This window comes from Syngnathus scovelli, chromosome 10 (genome assembly GCF_024217435.2).
Source record: "Syngnathus scovelli strain Florida chromosome 10, RoL_Ssco_1.2, whole genome shotgun sequence".
In the NCBI taxonomy this organism is placed as follows: Eukaryota; Metazoa; Chordata; class Actinopteri; order Syngnathiformes; family Syngnathidae; genus Syngnathus; species Syngnathus scovelli.
This window is the reverse complement of record NC_090856.1, coordinates 5,910,355-5,929,740: the sequence shown is the minus strand read 5'-3', so window position 1 is coordinate 5,929,740 and position 19,386 is coordinate 5,910,355. Positions and strand designations below refer to the sequence as shown.

Below are 19,386 nucleotides of genomic sequence, written 5' to 3'. Positions count from 1 at the left end.
ATTGTTTTAGACATTGGATGCTTCTCTACAATTTTTTATTTAAATAGTTTATTTGAAAAACTATAGATGTTACTATTGTGAGGATAATTGGAAATTGAATTTATATATTGTATCAGGTTTTAATAATTTAAACTTCTAAGCATCTAAATACTTCTTAGTTGTATGTACCCAGTTATTCAATAAGTTTCTTGGTCGCGGTTGAAAAAAAAATAAAAATAAATCGAGGTCCTCTGCGCTCCAAGCCGCGTTTCTGTCTATCGATTGCTTTGGTCTGATTTCCAAAGCGGAAGTGACAAGCCGGTCCAAGATGGTGGTTACCAGAAGAGGAGTACGCGTGAGTTCTCCAAATCAAACAAATCTCGAGCAAGCCTCCAACATCCAGGTAAATACACTTGCAACTTTCTCCCAAAAGCGCAACACATTTTATTCATAAGCGAGAAATTTTAACTTTCCGTTGTGGTCATCTACCATCTGCGCGTCCTCCTCCAACTCACGTGGCCCACCCTGGCATTCGTCAATGATTTCAAATCGTCTAATGGGCACAAACATTTCCAGACGTTTAGTCCAAACGTAAACATTAATAATGTGTGTGTTTTAAGTGGTAAATAAACCAAATGTTCGACCAAATGTTTCTCTCGCTCCTCACAGGCAACTCCATCAACAGGGAGAAGAACCAGGAGTGGGGCCTCACAAGCGGCAAACTCAGTGAAAACCAGCAGCCGCCTTAGAGAAGACAGCAGCGACTCTCCAACGCCCTCATTGAAAAGATGCTCCCGAGCCTTCAGACTCCACAGCCCCGAGCAGCCTTGCACCCCCGTGAGCGCAATCCACGAAGCAGATGTATCCGACCTGGACTCGTGCTCCTCTGTCACATTCAATGCGGACCAGCCCGAGATGCGCAGCAGGGCGGCCTGCAAAACTGGTCAAGAAGAATCCGAGCTGGGGTCCTGCGCACCAAAGAATGCCCGAAGTACGAGAAGGAGCGCTCCAAACAAGAGGGTGGAATCCCTTAGCTCTGTTGTGTCCCACAGTGAAACTCCAGCTATGGGCAGCAGAAGAAGGAGCAAAAGGCTTTCCATCACCTTGAATTCCGCAGAAGATGAGTTGTCCGATGCGGACTCTTGCTTTTCTTTAGCGACTGTGGAGAAAACGGTCAGAAGCAAGAGAAGTAGGGCGGCACACAACGTGGATCCAGTCAAGACCGGAAATAATGAGGCGGAATCCTCTTCACTGCCGACCGAATCGCAAAGAGCTACCCGAAGTCAAAAGAGAAGCACCAGATCTTCTGCCAAAGCGAAAGAGTTCGACCTCTCTGATGCCAGCAGCTTCACTTCCGAAGCCTCTCCAGCTTCTCAATCCACGATTCGCAGGAGTGCAAGAACAAGAAAGGTGGGTCCCATTCCCCTGAACTTGGACGAAACCTCCACAAGCTCGTCGACTCCGAGCCGAAGAACAACTCGACGCACCGCCGCCGAGAAGTCTTGCGACTCGGAGGGCTTTGAATCTGGCTCTGATTACACCATCAGCGCTAAGCGGCTGATGAAGACCCCCTCCTCTAGTTCCAAGAACGCCGAGTTGGATTCTGAGCAGACAGACGGTCATTCTACTCTGGTTAGGGCCGGCTCGGGGAGCTCTCTGCAGCATGTGCCAATGAAAGGTCTGTGGGTTGTCTTGGAGACCTCCCCAGAGGGACACGTACTGCACGACTCTATGCTGGAGACCACAGTGGTCGCCGAAGACGCGGACTGTACGTTGCTGGAAGAAGAGAAGCAAGTCAGCGTGCCGTCGACCGAAGCAGCAGTGAACCAAGTCAAACTGGCAGATCCGAATGAACAGGAGGTTCTTGTGGAGGCCGCAATGGCGGCTCCAGATCAGCAGCACGAGCGGTCCGCTGAAAAGCAGGATGAAGACGACTCGGCGGTGGAAAAGATGGAAGCGGGGTCTTCACCCTCGGAAGCAAGATGCGAGGATGTCGGAGGAGACGATGTAAAGGACGTCGACCTGCGCACAGAGGTGTCTGGTGATGACCAGGTTTTTTGCGGGAGTGTGTCGACAACTCAGGAACAAGAGGACGACATGGAGGTAGAGCAAGTGACATGTCAGGAGGTAGTCATGGAGATCACCACGGAAGATAAAGATGTTCGTGAGGGGAAGCCGGAAGAGGCTGTGGTGTCGGTCGATGAACGAGTGACACCTGACGAATGTCAACTTGAGGACGCAAAAGCCACTGAGAAAACATCAACAAGCCATTCTGTTGTGAGCAGAGGTGATGAAGAGATGGAATTAGAAGAAGAGGACATAGGGGAGACACAAGGCCACTCCGGGAAGCCAGAGGAGATTGCGGCGACCGTCGTTGAGGAGACGACGTTTAAGAAATCACCGCTCAAGGACATGAAACGTTCCAAGAAAACCAAGACAATCAGTCTCTTGGAGAGCGGTGAGAACAAGGAGGACGAGGACATCTTTGACCACCAAGTCGAGGACACAGAAGAGCAACAAGGCCCTTCCAGGAAGCCTGAAAAGGAGAAGACTCCTAAGAAATCACCACTCAAGGACATGAAAGCTTCTCAGAAAACTAAGAAAATTAGTCTCTTGGAGACCGAGGAGGATGAGGACATCTCCGACCACCAAGTCGAGGACACAGAGGAGCAACAAGGCCCTTCCAGGAAGCCTGAAAAGGAGAAGACTCCTAAGAAATCACCACTCAAGGACATGAAAACTTCTCAGAAAACTAAGAAAATTAGTCTCTTGGAGACCGAGGAGGATGAGGACATCTCCGACCACCAAGTCGAGGACACAGAAGAGCAACAAGGCCCTTCCAGGAAGCCTGAAAAGGAGAAGACTCCTAAGAAATCACCACTCAAGGACATGAAAGCTTCTCAGAAAACTAAGAAAATTAGTCTCTTGGAGACCGAGGAGGATGAGGACATCTCCGACCACAAAGTCGAGGACACAGAAGAGCAACAAGGCCCTTCCAGGAAGCCTGAAAAGGAGAAGACTCCTAAGAAATCACCACTCAAGGACATGAAAGCTTCTAAGAAAATTAGTCTCTTGGAGACCGAGGAGGATGAGGACATCTCCGACCACCAAGTCGAGGACACAGAAGAGCAACAAGGCCCTTCCAGGAAACCTGAAAAGGAGAAGACTCCTAAGAAATCACCACTCAAGGACATGAAAGCTTCTCAGAAAACTAAGAAAATTAGTCTCTTGGAGACCGAGGAGGATGAGGACATCTCCGACCACAAAGTCGAGGACACAGAAGAGCAACAAGGCCCTTCCAGGAAGCCCGAAAAGGAGACGAGGTCGACCGTCGTTGAGGAGACGACGTTTAAGAAATCACCGCTCAAGGATATGAAAGATTCCAAGAAAACCAAGACAATCAGTCTCTTGGAGAGCAGTGAGGACAAGGAGGACGAGGACATCTCCGACCATGAAGTCGAGGACACAGAAGAGCAACAAGGCCCTTCCAGGAAGCCCGAAAAGGAGACGACGGCGACCGTTGTTGAGGAGACGACGTTTAAGAAATCACCACTCAAGGACATGAAAGCGTCCCAGAAAACAAAGAAAGTCAGTCTCTTGGAGAGCAGTGAGGACGAGGAGGATGAGGACATCTTCGACCACCAAGTCGAGGACACAAACAAGCAACAAGGTCCTTCCCGGAAGCCCAAAAAGGAGACAACGTTTACGAAATCACCGTTCAAGGACATGAAAGCTTCCCAGAAAACGAAGATAATCAGTCTCTTGGAGAGCAGTGAGGACGAGGAGGACAAGGACATCTCTGACCACCAAGTCGAGGACACAGAAGAGCAACAAGACCCTTCCAGGACGCCCAAAAAGGAGACGACGTTTAAGAAATCACCGCTCAAGGACATGAAAGCTTCCCAGAAAACGAAGAAAATCAGTCTCTTGGACACCGAGGAGAACGAGGACATCTTCGATCACCAAGTCAAGGACAGAGAAGAGCAACAAGACCCTTCTAGGAGGCCCAAAAAGAAGACGCCGTTTAAGAAATCACCGCTCAAGGACATGAAAGCTTCCCAGAACACGAAGAAAATCAGTCTCTTGGACACCGAGGAGAACGAGGACATCTTGGACCACCAAGTCGAGGACACAGAAGAGCAACAAGACCCTTTCAGGAGGCCCAAAAAGAAGACGACGTTTAAGAAATCACTGCTCAAGGACATGAAAGCTTCCCAGAAAACGAAGAAAATCAGTCTCTTGGAGAGCAGTGAGGACGAGGAGGACGAGGACATCTTCGACCACCAAGTTGAGGACACAGAAAAGCAACAAGGCCCTTCCAGGAGGCCCAAAAAGAAGACGTTTAAGAAATCACCGCTCAAGGACATGAAAGCTTCCCAGAAAACGAAGAAAATCAGCCTCCTGGAGACCGAGGAGGACGAGGACATCTTTGACCACCAAGTCGAGGACACAGAAAAGCAACAAGCCTCTTCCAGGAGGCCCAAAAAGGAGACGACGTTTAAGAAATCACCACTCAAGGACATGAAAGCTTCCCAGAAAACAAAGAAAATCAGTCTCTTGGAGAGCAGTGAGGACGAGGAGGACGAGGACATCTTCGACGACCAAGTTGAGGACAGGGAAGAGCAACAAGGTCCTTCCAGGACGCCCGAAAAGAAGAAGAAGAAGAAGACGACGGCGGGCGTGTCGGTCGACGGTCTGTTTATGGTGGACGCGCGACCTGGGCAAGAAGTGGATGAAGATTACTACACGGAGCACCTCACGAGAGAGGAGCTGGTGGGCACCAAGAAAGGGGAGGAAGAGGACGACGAGGAATTTGTAGATGAGGAAGCAGAGGAGGATGACGACATCTATGGGGAAGAGGCGCTTCTCTTGTCCAGCAGGAATCCTTCACTGTGAGTACAACACGAGCAGACACTTAACTAAGCTCACCAAATGTCACCAGGTTTTTATTTTTTATTTTTTCTGTTGTAGTTTGACCTAGAAAAGTTAGTGCATGCCTTGTAATTCATATAGCTACATCTTGCCGTACATTTTGCCATAATGCAAAAGCGCTACAGACAACCACAAAATGAACACTGGCATTGAGCTGCTTTAGACCACAGCTCACACTCCGACACTCACACGCACACTAACCAAGTCCAGTTCCAATGCCACGCCTCGTAGTCCACACCATAGTTGTAGCACACTCACTCTTTCTAGAACAATTTTTAGAGGCAAAGTCAACAAGAGGACTCCAAAATGTCCATCCAGTATAAAATTGTCACATCATTATTTTTCGTTGAGTTTGACTAGGAGCGCGCGAAGGAAATGAGCCGTGACGTCGCCTCACCTTTTTGTTGCAGGAACAAGATGTCCAGTCGCATCGACCCGGGCGTCAACATGAAACAGCTGGGGGGTTTGTACATCACTTTCGACGGCAGCAAATCAAAACCCAGCTCCACTTTGCTGAGCCGACACAAGAAGAAGGACCAGAATGAGGTAAATGTGGACGTGTTTTCCAGGCTGTGATTAATAATAAGCATTATCAAGGTTCTGCGCTGCTGAGGAAATCCATGACAGCCTGATAGTTTTTGTCACGTTGCTTCTTCTGGCTTTGTGAAAGTTGGTTTTATTGCTGTGATTGATTATTGTGATGATTATTACACTTCACAATTACAAAATTGGCATAATCGTCAAAAATAATGATTATCAATTTGGATTGGTAGCCGGTCTTCATGCAGGAAAAATAAACTTTAATTCATAAAGTTGTACCTTTTATTTAATTTTAAAATCAAGATTTTTGTTTGGTCCAAAAGGAACTTAATTAGCGCTTCAAAGATTTATTTTGTTTGATACCAAAACTAATCATTTGTGATGTGTGATTTCTATCATTTCATAATTAATCAGCCCTACAGTCACTTATCCCAGATTTAAAAAAAAAAAAAAGTTTTACTGAGCTTTTACTTACTGGTCCCAAACTGCCACAAGATGGCGCCAAAGCCCCGTCTGATAGAAAGGTTATGCACGATTGTGGTGCCAAGGAGTTATATTCAAATGAGAAAACGAGATACTAAGTTGAAGGGAGTAGTAGTGTTCTGGCGCCACCCTGTGGTATTCATTCTAATTTCATCTTTTTCCCGTGTAAAGTGATAGGACTTTGCATTATAAATGAATGGACCAAATAGATAAACAAATAAACAATGATGGTTCTGTCCACAGCTGATGAAGAAGAGCGTGATAGGATCAGACTTTGAGAAGAAAGAGGCGGTGCCACCCTACACAGAGTCCAAAAAAGCCTTAAAACTAAAGCGCAGGGTAAGTTGAACTCTCTTTTGGAGATATTTTACTTGAGTATTTGCACAATATATATGCTGAGACGTTTCAATAAATTTGTCATTTCTTAATGCATAAAATACATTATTTTATTAATATATTATTTATCTGTTGTGTATAGGAAAGGTTATTCAGTTTGGTTGCAATGGTAAACTGATTCATTTAAATCAGTTGTCAACTTCAAGTTGTATGACTCGTGCAGGTGGAGCGTGAGAAGACCACAGGCGATGCTTGGTTCAACATGAAAGCTCCTGAGCTGACCCAAGAGCTGAAGAGAGACTTGAAACTGCTGAAGATGAGAGGCTCCATGGATCCCAAGAGGTTCTACAAGAAGAACGACAGAGACGGCTTCCCCAAGTACTTCCAGGTTAGGACAACAAAAAAAAAAAAAAAAAAGGAGGGGGGCGGGGTATATTTTGAGGTTTGCATGATGTTTTATGTGCTTTTTTGTGCTGGGGTGCAGGTGGCCACCGTGGAGGACAGCGCCATCGACTTCTATCACTCCCGCATTCCCAAGAAGCAACGGAAGAGGACAATGGTGGAGGAGTTGCTGGCTGATGCCGAGTTCAGGAGGTTAGTAACATGACCAGACTTGCAGTTCAATGGCTAACGTTTTGTTCAATTGATTTTAGTAAAAATTCAAATCAAGAATTAAAAATCGAAACTAGGCTTTTGTTTGAGAAAATATTTTTAATATATATTTAATTAACCCCGGAATGAACATCTAATACAATTGATACTCCATTGAGTGGTATATGCAAGAATGTTGGTGGATGTAAAAAAAACAAGATACATGAATTTCTATGGGTAGCAATACACTTTGACAGTAGTTGTTAAAATTGAAAACATGACTTAATTTATGTACTGTTTTTTGTTTTTTGTTTTTTTTTTCCCAGCAACAACAAGAAAAGGTACCAGAGTATTGTGGCTGAGAAAGCAGCTCAGGCGTCAGGCAAAAACAAGAAATTCAGGAAGAATACATTCCACAAGAAATCACAGAAAGTCACAAAGTAAGCGTGTGTGTGAGACAAGAGTCTTAAGGGTTTATACACAAAATAACTTATAAATCAAGATAAACTTTGTAAAGTTGTATTTTTCCCGTGTAGAAATGCGACGTGATGTTTAAAGTCAACCCCCAAATTTCATGTGCAGCCTAACAATGGGTTGAAACACGGTGTTCTGATTATTGTATAATTTGTAGAATATGTATTAAACAGGCAAAATCCAACTGTTTTTAATCAACCAAGGGGTAGCCATTTTGCCACTTGTGGTTGCCAAGTGTAGGTCACAACCAATCACGGTTCACCAGTTTTCTTCAGCTGGCCTGTGATTGGTTATGACCTGAGATGTCATTTTCTCGTATTGCACAAACGCAACATTAACCAAGATGTCGTGTTTCGACTAGTGGGGGCACATGCAACAAATTATTGGATTATTTGGGGGTTAACTTTCTCTTTAAACTGAACCCATGCAAAAGTTTAACAATTTTGTAGTTTTTCAAATTGTTTTGAAACTGAAATATTTAAGACTGATCAAGATCATTGTACATGCTGTGGCATTTTTCACTTAAAAACGTACAAGAAGTGTGATTACTTATTTCTGTAATCAATACGATTTAATTTTAAACTATTGCTTCCATTTATATCTTGGAATTATTTTACCATTTCATTTGTTTGATTTGCTGTGTGAAATCCATAAAAAATATTCCTTGCAGGATTGCTATCAACTAATATTGCATTAAAGCAAAAGAATATCACAACCATCTTCCTGGTGCATTTTTGTGCGGCTTTGTTTCAGCCGGTATTTGAAATATGCATAGCTTGTGCGAGTCTCACCGCAACAACAGGTCAGTTTTCTAACATTGAGATCAGCGAGTTACTTGATGTCCAAGGGTACTCTGTGCGTCAGAAGAATCTTCTGGACTCTGCTGTGGATCTGCTCCCAGTAGGATGGACTGGGTTCTCTGGTGTACAACCTGGTAAGGCCAGACAAAGAAACATATTCTGTTGTAAAAAAATATATATTTTTGTGTATTTCCAAGTCCAACATGCTTACGATATTCTTTTTGTCCACTAGAGGGCGCCACAGCACCACGTGAACCAACTGACTACCTTGGAAACTGAGTGACAATTACTCCTAAATTCTTCATTCCACCTTGAACACAAACCATGCGTGTACTATGTCGCAACGCAACAACTTCACTACCCGATTAGCTACACAACAATCCTTTTTTGATGAGCTCTTGAGCCTACTATGCACAACTCACCGTGCAGCCAAATATTTGACATGGTCAAAATCAAGTCCCAAAGTCAGAAAGGAGAATCATGAACAGACTGCAAAGTTGTAGCTTAGTTTCTGTGCAAAGATGAAACCCGAGTCAAGTAGCGAGGCGTGCCCTTCTCCATCGCCGCTCTAATCTGACGCACCGCAACTCTTGTGGCGTTTTCAATTGCGGCAAAACTATCGTTCATTTCCCACAATTGACTGTGCTGAGATTGTCTATTGATTTTAATGTTTGCTTATGAGCTGAGTTTGCAGGGCTGTTCCGGAGGCGGAGGAGAAGACGACCGCGGGCCGATGTTGGCGTCGGCCGTGGGATCGACTGGCAAGCCGGCGTGATGGATGACAATCTCTCTTGTGAATGTATTAGAGTGAGCGTCAGGTCAAAGTTATCAAGAGTGAGGCAGCGAAACAAATCAATACACTTTCCTTTTTGTTTTCCCTCCTCTACGCCCGATAATGAACAAACATGACGGGACATCAGCGCCTCTAATTTAGCTCGCACATGCGACCGCCAGCTCGTGGAATTGCCATGTCGCTGTTCTATATCCCATCATTGGGACAACAGGCAGGTGCCTCCTTGTCTGTGGAGATCTTATGAGCAAACAGAAAGTGTGGATTTATTTACACAGACGCATTGGGAGGAATTCATCATGGCAAACATGACAAGGATCGTAAAATTAGACGGGATTTTTTTTATCAGCCTTCCAGACAAAACAAAGCCCAATTGTCTTGATGTGACATTATAGTTTTGTGAGTGTGCCAAGTGTTCTTTGACCTTTCTCCTAGGGAGCGTTTGGTAGTCCCATGGTCTCTCCTTTTTGGACCAGGAGAGGCGGAGGAGGTTGGAAGAGGATTTTGGCTCAGCTCAGAGTCTGCAACAACAAGAACACTGGACCTTCTTCAACATGTATGTAAATGTATGTATTAAAATAAAAGATGACTTTTTCCAGTGTAAATGTATTTTCTTTGAAATCAGGTTTGCTCAGTGTGGCCTACCGGAGTCATCATTGGAGAGGCTGACTGTGTGGCAGCAGTGCACGTGACTCAAAGGAGAGTACATTTTTGGCAGACTACTGCACGTCGGAACCTGTCGAGAGACAACGCAGGAGAACGGATCACAGATCATCACGTTGACATTTCTTCTGGATGTGTGGGACTAAAGCAACAAAACACGGTACTCCTTTTAAAACGAATGTGCTTCCTGTTGAAGGCTATCATTAGGTATCCATTTGCTAATTGCAGTTTGACTCTTAACTACCTGGGTTAATTGTTCACTGGGGACTGTCGCAGTCAATATCAGTGTTCCACCATAGATTTGTTTTAAGAAATTAAGACTATGTAAAGATTTTTTTTTTAAATGACCAGGGCTATTTATTTTTGAAAAAAAAAAAAACATGTATGTATGTAAGGCTTGTTTTTTTTTTTTTTTTAGAAAAAAACGACCATGTAAGGCTTTCATAAGAAAAAAAAAGATTTTTTTTTTTAACGACCATGTATATCAAGGCTTCTTTTTTTAGAAAAAAAATACCATGTAAAAAAAAAAAAAAAAAGAAATTAAATGTAAGGCTGTTTTTTTTTTAAGAAAGAAAAAATGACCAGAAAAATAATTTTATTTATTTACTTGATTTAAAAAGTCTTACGACACTTGGTAATTTCTTTTATTATTATTATTATTTTTTTTTTTACAAATGCCGGACTACATGGTCATTAAAAAAATAACATACTTTGTATATTATTGTATAAATGGATTTGTGCTATTACCGACCAGGAATAGAGGGAGGCTCTCTGTCTCCTTCTTGAAGTAGAACGGTCCGAGCTGGAAGTGTCTCAGCCTTTGCTCAGCATCCAGGGAGAGCTGGCACATTTTTCGGTGGGTGTAAGGTGACAGCGCCCGAGTCGTGGAGGCAACAGTGGGCCTCTGGTAGCCTGGCTCTTGACAACCTCTGTGTTTTCGTGGTTTTGCTTCACAGGAAATATGGCGGCACGGGGGTGGGGAGGGGGAGCGTCTGCATGTGGACCATCCTACATAATTTGGAGACCTCCTCGCCAAAGATGAAAATGGCCTCAATTGAGCGAAGCTGGCCATCTGTGAGGACAAAAATACAATTCATTCAGCATTCTAACAACCGCTGAATTATCACAACTCTAATGGCCTCTAACTTCAAATTCCTGTCTGTAATGGCATCTGGGATAAATAAGATTAGATCAAATATTCATTCTAGTCTAATACAATAAAACAAAACCATTTAGGGAGCCAAATTGCTATTCAGGGAAATCGTATCACACTAAAACAATTTCTAAGAGAACGATGAACGATCGGACACTGATGCTGCCAATTCATTAAAGCTTGATTGAGCTGAATCAAAGCAAATAGGCTTATCTTATTTCATCTACAAACACGTACTCACCTCTTTCTGCTGCGTGGCAGTCGAGTCTTCAACCTATTGTGTGGGATCAACATATATTAATTACTTCATCAGGATGAAAATCACTCAAATAATATTTCATCAAAACTTGCATTGCATTTGTGTCTCACGAGGAGACTTACAGGCCAATCGTTCTCCTGGATGAACGACGTCTTTGAAAACTCTACAGTGGGAAAGGCACCCTGGAGACACAAGACGAGTGACATCTTGAGAGAGGGAGACAATAGGAAGACTACAAAATAGACGCGCTCAAAGCCCCGGAGGCCAATTTACGATTGTAGTTGTTCCGTCTGGACTCGGTCTTGAGTGAAACAAATTGCAGAATAGACCGCGGTGATGTTTCAAAGAAAAAAATAAAAATATGGCTTTATGGAGGGAGACGGTCTAACGCTCAAGGAAGTCGCAGCAGACAAATGTGCATGAAATGAAAGTAGGTTAGAAGACTTTTTGTCAAAGTGAAGCAGTTTTCTATGTAAAGAGGGGAAAATTTCTTGTCTTCTTAGACAATGATCTGTTCAGATACATTGGGTCAAAAGTATTGGGACGCCAACAGGGAAGAAAATTACAAGCTTCCTCTTTGTATTTTTCTGGGAAGATGAGTTGTTGGTATGTGATTGTGGGAACTTAGAACTAAAACAACAATTTTAAAAACATTTCATAAAACTAAAATACAAAAAAAAAAAGGGAAAAATAATGGAAACTTCCTCTTATGTTTATAAAACTAACTATAAATACAGCAAAAATGTCCTTTATTTTTATCACCTCATAAACAGCATTTCAGGTTTCATTTTAAATTTACTATAGTCTGGCGCTACCTACAGAAAATAGAAAGTCCATTGAATAGTAGTTTAGTTTAATGCTTAGTGAACAAATATTCCATATATTAAAAAAAAAGAAGCTAAAACTAGCAATTACACAGCTAAAAACTAAACTCAAAACATTTTTAATAATAAAGGAATTGAACCTACATGGAAGCTGGCCGACGTCTCCATCATCAGTGTGTCTCTCTGCATGGGGTCTTTAACACCGCTCAGATTGGGCCCATGTTTCAGGAAGTCTTTGCTGTTTTGCGTCATTGTGGCAAGGGTCTTCCTCTCTGACACCAGCAAAAAAAGTAAGCCGACACATAAACACAAGGCTTTTTTTTTTTTCTTTTTTGCACAGGGGAATGTTACCATCTCAAAAAGCTTACCCTGAATCAGCTGAAAAGATGTTGTGTCAGCTAAGAAGAAGAAAAGCGCACTCAGTGGAGATAGAAGCTAATAGCTCGTATGCTTGCACAGCACAGGATGTAGAACTCAAGAGATGAGCGGAGAAACCTCAAGAGGGCTTTTTACCTTTTAGGAGGTCAGCGACTGCAGAGGGGTCAATGGCATCGGTGTACGTCTGGTGTAGCGCGTGACGTGGAGACAAAGCCAATCAATACGGTTAACGAGGTTAATGTGACAGCCTCTCATCAGATACACTACATTATCAGATCAGCAATTTTATTTATTCACCGTCATCATTCTTACCTTTTCAAAAACCAGCAGCTGGTTAAAGTGTAATGGGAAGCGTGGCGGCAAGCAGCTAGTTTTCTTGCATTGGCCCATGATGCAAACACTTAAGTGGATGTCTCCGGTCTTGGGCAGGCGCATGCCACGACATGTGACCTATTGGTACAAATGTGGTTTTAACATGTAATGTTGTCACCAATGAAGAAAATGGTGCAGGTATGCATACAAGTTGTTTCCTATTTACATTTATTAGACAGTGAAATTATTTTGAAAAATTTTCTTTTTATTATGACTAACAGAAACACCACTTTCAAATGATTAGAACATTACATAAGAATGTGATTTAAAAAATATATATATGATGTGATATTTAACAAATCTAGATAGTAGAGTAAGTTAATTTTTTGAATGGAACTAGTGCAAAAAAATGAAACAGATAACTCAATGAATGATCAAATTTAAAACAAATATCGATTTTGTTATTCATCGTGTAAACACAAAGCCTGTAGATCGTGCAGCATTTCTGAAAATAGTCACGTTCTGGACATACGTCATTGGCGTAAAGGAAAAAGAGGCCACATTTATTTGAGAGTAAAGCTTGCTAATAGCAAATACATTTATTTTTGTTGAGATTTGGGAACGGCACACGTACCTTGTGAATGTCCAACGACACTGTACATTTCCAAGATTTTTTGTGCAGTTTGGAGGAGAGCGTCATGGCCATTTAAATTCACTCGCAAGATTGTTGTCATGGCAACCAAACAGCGGAAGTAGAAAAAGCTTTCAGTGCCACGTATGGATTTTTTTTTTTTAATCATAACATGAAATACGTGTATTATAAGACAAAATACAGTTTTGAGGTTCGGCGTGCAAATCCCACTGAGTATTTTAGGCATTCCTTTTTTTCTTTTTTTACATACAACAACTACGTTTTTTCTTAAAAAAAAGAGTGAACGAATCACTTCCTCAAGTACTTCGTTCTTTTTTCAGTTCATATGAATTTAACCAGTAGGTGTCGGTAATGCCCATTGAAGCTGGTGCCACCTCGCCGTAAAACGAAACGAGGAAGAAAATGACGTAACTTCCTGTACACGAACGAGTCGTGAATTGCATTTCCTGTTCCCCAACTGAACAGATCTGTGAGTGACCGAGTTAGTGAGTGAGTGATTTGCATTTCCAGTTCATCGCGAGAACGGACCAGTGAGAAAACCGATCCTGACTTTCCCGTTCGCGAACGAGTCAATGGGTCAACTGCCTTCCTTCAGTGAACGTGTTGCGTCTCCCTCCTGGTGTGAACTATGTAAGCCAGAATGTCGATTTACGACTTGCCAAGGAGAGAAAGAACCACTCACTGAAACACCACTTATCTTATGCATGTTTTCTCTAAACTAACGGCTAACTTTATTGCATGAAGGGATGCGCCGTTATGCAACAACGGGGAGATTATGCTTCTCTCTGGGTAATCTTGATTTTATATCACTTATAATAGTTTTTAAATAACGTGTATGCATATATACGACTAAATATTGTTATCCAATATATCTACTGCAATTTCACATTAGATTGCTGGTTTGAAATACACTTTTATTATTTTAATAAACATTAAAACCTGTTAAAACTTGTCTGGTGTTTTATTCCTTGTTTTTATTTTTTTGGGCATGAAAACAAAATTTTGACATTTGGTTAACTGCTTTATATGACAATATGTATATGTGTTTTATGTTGTGTAAATGTGTTGGTGTCTCTCAAAATAAAGAGCAAGTAGTCAAATACACATTCTTGGCACGTACAAAAAAATTCATAAAGTTATTAGGTACACCTGAAAATGGTGGCGTACCTAATGGAGTGTCCGTGTGACGTCACAGATCAACCAGCCAATCAGGAGGTGGGGGTGAGGGCGGGTGTGGCACTTTTCACTTTGAGTTCAGCTTTGGCCATGAGTTTTCCCTAATAAAGTGGCCTGTTATTAGGTACACCTGAAAATGGTGGCATACCTAAAGGAGTGTCCTTGTGATGTCACAGATCAAACAGCCAATCAGAAAGTGGGGGTGAGGGCGGGTGTGGCACTTTTCACTTTCAGTTAAGCTTTGTCCATGATTTTTCCCTAATGAACTGGCCTGTTATTGGGTCCACTTGAAAATGGTGGTGTACCTAATGGAGTGTCCAAGTGACGTCACAGATCACACAGCCAATCAGAAAGTGGGGGTGAGGGCGGGTGTGGCACTTTTCACTTAAACTAGGGGTGTCGACCTCCAGTCCTCGAGGGGCCGCGTTCCAATATGTTTTCCAAGTGACCCTCGTTAAGCACACCTGCGTGAAAACTTTTAGCCACGTTCACGTTCAAAAGGAGCTAAAACTTTTCACGCACCTGCACTTAACGAGGGAATCACTCGGACACTCCATTAGGTACACCGCCATTTTCAAGTGTACCTAATAACAGGCCAGTTTATTAGGGACATATCATGGTCAAAGGTCACAGGTGTCAAGCTCTAGTTCTTGGGGCTGCATTCCAACATGTTTTCCAAGTGACCCTCGTTAAGCGCACCTGCGTGAAAACTTTTAGCCACTTTCACATTCAAAAGGAGCTAAAACTTTTCACGCACCTGCACTTAACGAGGGAATCACTCGGACACTCCATTAGGTACACCGCCAATTTCAAGTGTACCTAATAACAGGCCACTTTATTAGGGACATATCATGGTCAAAGGTCACAGGTGTTAAGCTCTAGTTCTTGGGGCTGCATTCCAACATGTTTTCCAAGTGACCCTCGTTAAGCGCACCTGCGTGAAAACTTTTAGCCACTTTCACGTTCAAAAGTAGCTAAAACTTTTCACGCAGGTGCACTTAACGAGGGAACCACACGGACACTCCATTAGGTACACCGCCATTTTCAAGTGTACCTAATAACAGGCCACTTTATTAGGGAAATATCATGGTCAAAGGTCACAGGTGTCAAGCTCTAGTCCTCTGGGCCGCGTTCCAATATGTTTTCAAACATGCCCTCGTTAAGCGCACCAGCGTGAAAACTTTTAGCCACTTTCACGTTCAAAAGAAGCTAAAACTTTTCACGCACCTGCACTTAACGAGGGAATCACTCGGACACTCCATTAGGTACACCGCCATTTTCAAGTGTACCTAATAACAGGCCACTTTATTAGGGAAATATCATGGTCAAAGGTCACAGGAGTCAAGCTCTAGTCCTCTGGGCCGCGTTCCAACATGTTTTCCAACATGCCCTCGTTAAGCGCACCTGCGTGAAAACTTTTAGCCACTTTCACGTTCAAAAGAAGCTAAAACTTTTCACGCACCTGCACTTAACGAGGGAATCACTCGGACACTCCATTAGGTACACCGCCATTTTCAAGTGTACCTAATAACAGGCCACTTTATTAGGGAAATATCATGGTCAAAGGTCACAGGAGTCAAGCTCTAGTCCTCTGGGCCGCGTTCCAACATGTTTTCCAACATGCCCTCGTTAAGCGCACCTGCGTGAAAACTTTTAGCCACTTTCACGTTCAAAAGAAGCTAAAACTTTTCACGCACCTGCACTTAACGAGGGAATCACTCGAACACTCCATTAGGTACACCGCAATTTTCAAGTGTACCTAATAACAGGCCACTTTATTAGGGAAATATCATGGTCAAAGGTCACAGGAGTCAAGCACTAGTCCTCTGGGCCGCGTTCCAACATGTTTTCCAACATGCCCTCGTTAAGCGCACCTGCGTGAAAACTTTTAGCCACTTTCACGTTCAAAAGTAGCTAAAACTTTTCACGCAGGTGCACTTAACGAGGGAACCACATGGACACTCCATTAGGTACACCGCCATTTTCAAGTGTACCTAATAACAGGCCACTTTATTAGGGAAATATCATGGTCAAAGGTGTCAAGCTCTAGTCCTCTCGGCCGCGTTCCAATATGTTTTCCAAGTGACCCTCGTTAAGCGCACCTGCGTGAAAAGTTTTAGCTCCTTTCACGTTCAAAAGTAGCTAAAACTTTTCACGCAGGTGCACTTAACGAGGGAATTCCCTAATAAAGGGGCCTGTTATTAGGTACACTTGAAAATGGCGGTGTACCTAATGGAGTGTCCAAGTGACGTCACAGATCAAACAGCAAGTGGGGGTAAGGGCGGGCGAAGCACTTTTCACTTAAACCAGGGGTGTTGACCTCCAGTCCTCGAGGGGCCGAGTAAACCGATTCTAAAGATTCAATTCACTTAACTGGAAAGCACATCACAAGTACAGAACAGTGCAGACAACCATAGGATGCCAGGTTGAAATAGCTGACTGGTTAATGACATGGGCTCTTCCTTGGTAATAATTTGGTTCGATCCCAGGCGTTAGAATACAACTAAATGTGCTTTTATTGTACAATAAACCCTTTATTTGTTCATTTATTTATTTTTTTTTACCTCATGTAGTGTACCTATTGAAGTGTGCATGAGGTGTACTTAATCACAGGACACTTCATTAGGGAAAAAGCTTAAGTGAAAATGAAAAGTGCCACGCCCACCCCCACTTTCTGATTGGCTGTTTGATCTGTGACGTCATTCGGACACTCCATTAGGTACACCACCATTTTCAGGTGTACCTAATAACTTTATGCATTTTTAGTACATGTCAAGAATGTGTATTTGACTACTTGCTCTTTATTTTGGTGGACACCAATACATATTACACACCGTAAAACACATATACATATTGTCATATAAAGCAGTTAACCAAATGTCAAATTTTTGTTTACATGCCCAAAAAAATAAAAACAAGGAATAAAACACCAGACAAGTTTGAACAGGTTTTAATGTTTATTAAAATAATAATAATAAAAGTACATTTCAAACCAGCAACCTAATTCCAGTAGATATATTGGATAACAATATTTAGGCGTATATATGCATACACGTTATTTTAAGTGTTATAAAATCAAGATTACCCAAAGAGAAGCATAATCTCCCCGTTGTTACATAACGGCGCATCCCTTCAAGCAATAAAGTTAGCCGTTATCTTAGAGAAAACGTGCATAAAAGAAGTGGTGTTTCAGTGAGTGGTTCTTTCTTTCCTTGGCAAATCGTAAATCGACATTCTGGCTTACATAGTTCACGCCAGGAGGGAGACGCAACACGTCCACTGACTGATCCGTTGATGCAGGGGAAGGAAGGCAGTTGACCCATTGACTCGTTCGCGAACGGGAAAGTCAGGATCGGTTTTCTCACTGGTCCGTTCTCGCGATGAACTGGAAATGCAAATCACTCACTCACTAACTCGGTCACTCATCGATCCGTTCAGTTGGGGAATAGAAAATGATATTCACTACTTGTTCGTGAACCGGAAGTTATGTCATCTTCTTCTTCATTTTGTTTTACGGCGAAGTGGCACCAGCTTCAATGTACATTACCGACACCTACTGGTTGAAGTCATATGAACTGAACCCCCCACCGAGGGATTCGTTCACTATCGTTCACTGAAAAGATTCGTTCGTTTGAACGGATCGTCCACTCACAAGCTAACACTATTACAGACTGTTTGGAAACGTTCACTCATTTGTCAGTATTGACATTATTTTAATAGTCAAATGAAAATTATCTAGAGTACTTATATGTACTGTACTTTTATTTATACTTAAAATGATTCAGTTATATTAATAATTTACATATTCTTTAAAACAAAGGCAAACACCATTTTACTATGTTGCATAGTTGCTTTGTCCTGGGACAGCTGGTCGACTTTCCGTCGTAGATGTTCAACAAAATAAATACATTATGCATTAGTTTGTTTAATGATCGTTTCAGGTTTCTACAGAGCTTATTGATGAGCTCGCTGATCATTTGAATCAAGTGTGTTGGAGAAAGGCAGAACACAAAACATGGATCAGGTTCCCTTCCCCTAAAATTGGGGATGCCTTATCCTCAAGTTTGAATATGACTAAAAATATGGCAAACTCATCTTTGAGCAATATATAAGGAGTTATTGTACACAGCCTTTTACTATATACACAATACACTGTTTTGCATTGTTTTACAAACGCTGCATCATTAATGTGTCTTTTATACAAATACTGGAATTATTGCAATGAGAAAACGTTTATAACAATATTTACATTATTACTATTATTAATACAACAAAAAACATTACACATTTAAATAGCTGTAGTAAGCTTGCTTGCATTCACATGTAATCATACATAAACATTTTGTAGTAATAAATAATTTTGAGGGAATTGTGACATTTTTAGTCCATTTATGCCCTGAGGCATAAAGATGTCGATCTTCAAAGTGATGACGAGTGAAGGCTCCTCTTGTCTGTGTCCATTTAGTGTCTGACATGCTGGCTTCTCTCCTTCTCTCTATCCACCACGTCACCGTCTGACTTAGACGCCACTTCAAAACTGTAGGCAAAAACCTTATGAGCGACTACATCTGCTAAAAACACAACATTGTAGTGAAGGAAAAAAAAAAAAAAATTTCCATCGGAATATACTAACTTTACCTTTGAAGGTGACCAGGCACGTTGTCAGTGATGAGGTTATTGAGTTTGTAGTAATCCAGGAAGGTCCGAGCCACATTCATACCCAGCCTCATGTCTGACGACACCACAGTTAAGGCCTTTTTTGGGTCTTCAAATGAAAAATTTAAAAAGTTTATATCTGTTTGTAAAAACTCTACAATGGATCCCAATCATCATTGACTTCTTTGTATCAATACGGTTCATGCTTTGATGATACCGTATGACATTAATCTTTAAAAAGATATTAGTAGACTGCGGCGCAACAATTATCAGGTCATTAAGGATGTTTATCAGTATTAGAAATTCAAAGCAGAGCATCTCTGCATAGATTTTAGACACCCCGCCTGAAACCTTTGCTGATCCCAATACATTGTGATTTCCAATCAAT

General features: G+C 42.1%; 3 protein-coding genes and 1 long non-coding RNA gene across 4 annotated transcripts in view; 2 read left to right on the top strand and 2 right to left on the bottom strand.

The window, feature by feature from the left end:
• Positions 1-258: 258 nt before the first annotated feature.
• On the top strand, positions 259-8,053 carry dnttip2 (deoxynucleotidyltransferase, terminal, interacting protein 2). Its single transcript, XM_068652088.1, has 7 exons — positions 259-382; positions 649-4,871; positions 5,322-5,457; positions 6,178-6,273; positions 6,494-6,658; positions 6,755-6,864; positions 7,188-8,053. The coding sequence occupies exons 1-7, from the start codon at positions 308-310 to the stop codon at positions 7,303-7,305; spliced, it is 4,923 nt and encodes a 1,640-aa protein (XP_068508189.1). The 5' UTR covers positions 259-307; the 3' UTR covers positions 7,306-8,053.
• spata6 (spermatogenesis associated 6) lies at positions 7,540-13,264 on the bottom strand. Its single transcript, XM_049725920.2, has 11 exons — positions 13,149-13,264; positions 12,515-12,652; positions 12,338-12,386; positions 12,193-12,222; positions 11,969-12,096; positions 11,123-11,182; positions 10,983-11,015; positions 10,340-10,660; positions 9,571-9,661; positions 9,350-9,446; positions 7,540-8,266 (listed from the first exon to the last, which is right to left on the bottom strand). Exons 1-11 carry the CDS (start codon positions 13,218-13,220, stop codon positions 8,167-8,169), a joined length of 1,119 nt encoding a protein of 372 aa, XP_049581877.1. The 5' UTR covers positions 13,221-13,264; the 3' UTR covers positions 7,540-8,166.
• On the top strand, positions 9,361-10,687 carry LOC125972342 (uncharacterized). Its single transcript, XR_007482785.1, has 4 exons — positions 9,361-9,481; positions 9,551-9,748; positions 10,343-10,444; positions 10,545-10,687. It is a non-coding gene; the product is annotated as an uncharacterized lncRNA (long non-coding RNA).
• Positions 13,265-18,022: 4,758 nt separating the features above from the next.
• The window catches only part of agbl4 (AGBL carboxypeptidase 4), a 163,367-nt gene continuing 162,003 nt past the window's right edge, over positions 18,023-19,386 (bottom strand). The window contains exons 12-13 of the mRNA XM_049732133.1: positions 18,981-19,074; positions 18,023-18,879 (exon numbers count right to left, since the gene is read on the bottom strand). Of these exons, the coding sequence (XP_049588090.1) occupies positions 18,804-18,879; positions 18,981-19,074 (170 nt within the window). The 3' untranslated portion in view covers positions 18,023-18,803. The remainder of the gene's footprint in view (positions 18,880-18,980; positions 19,075-19,386) is intronic.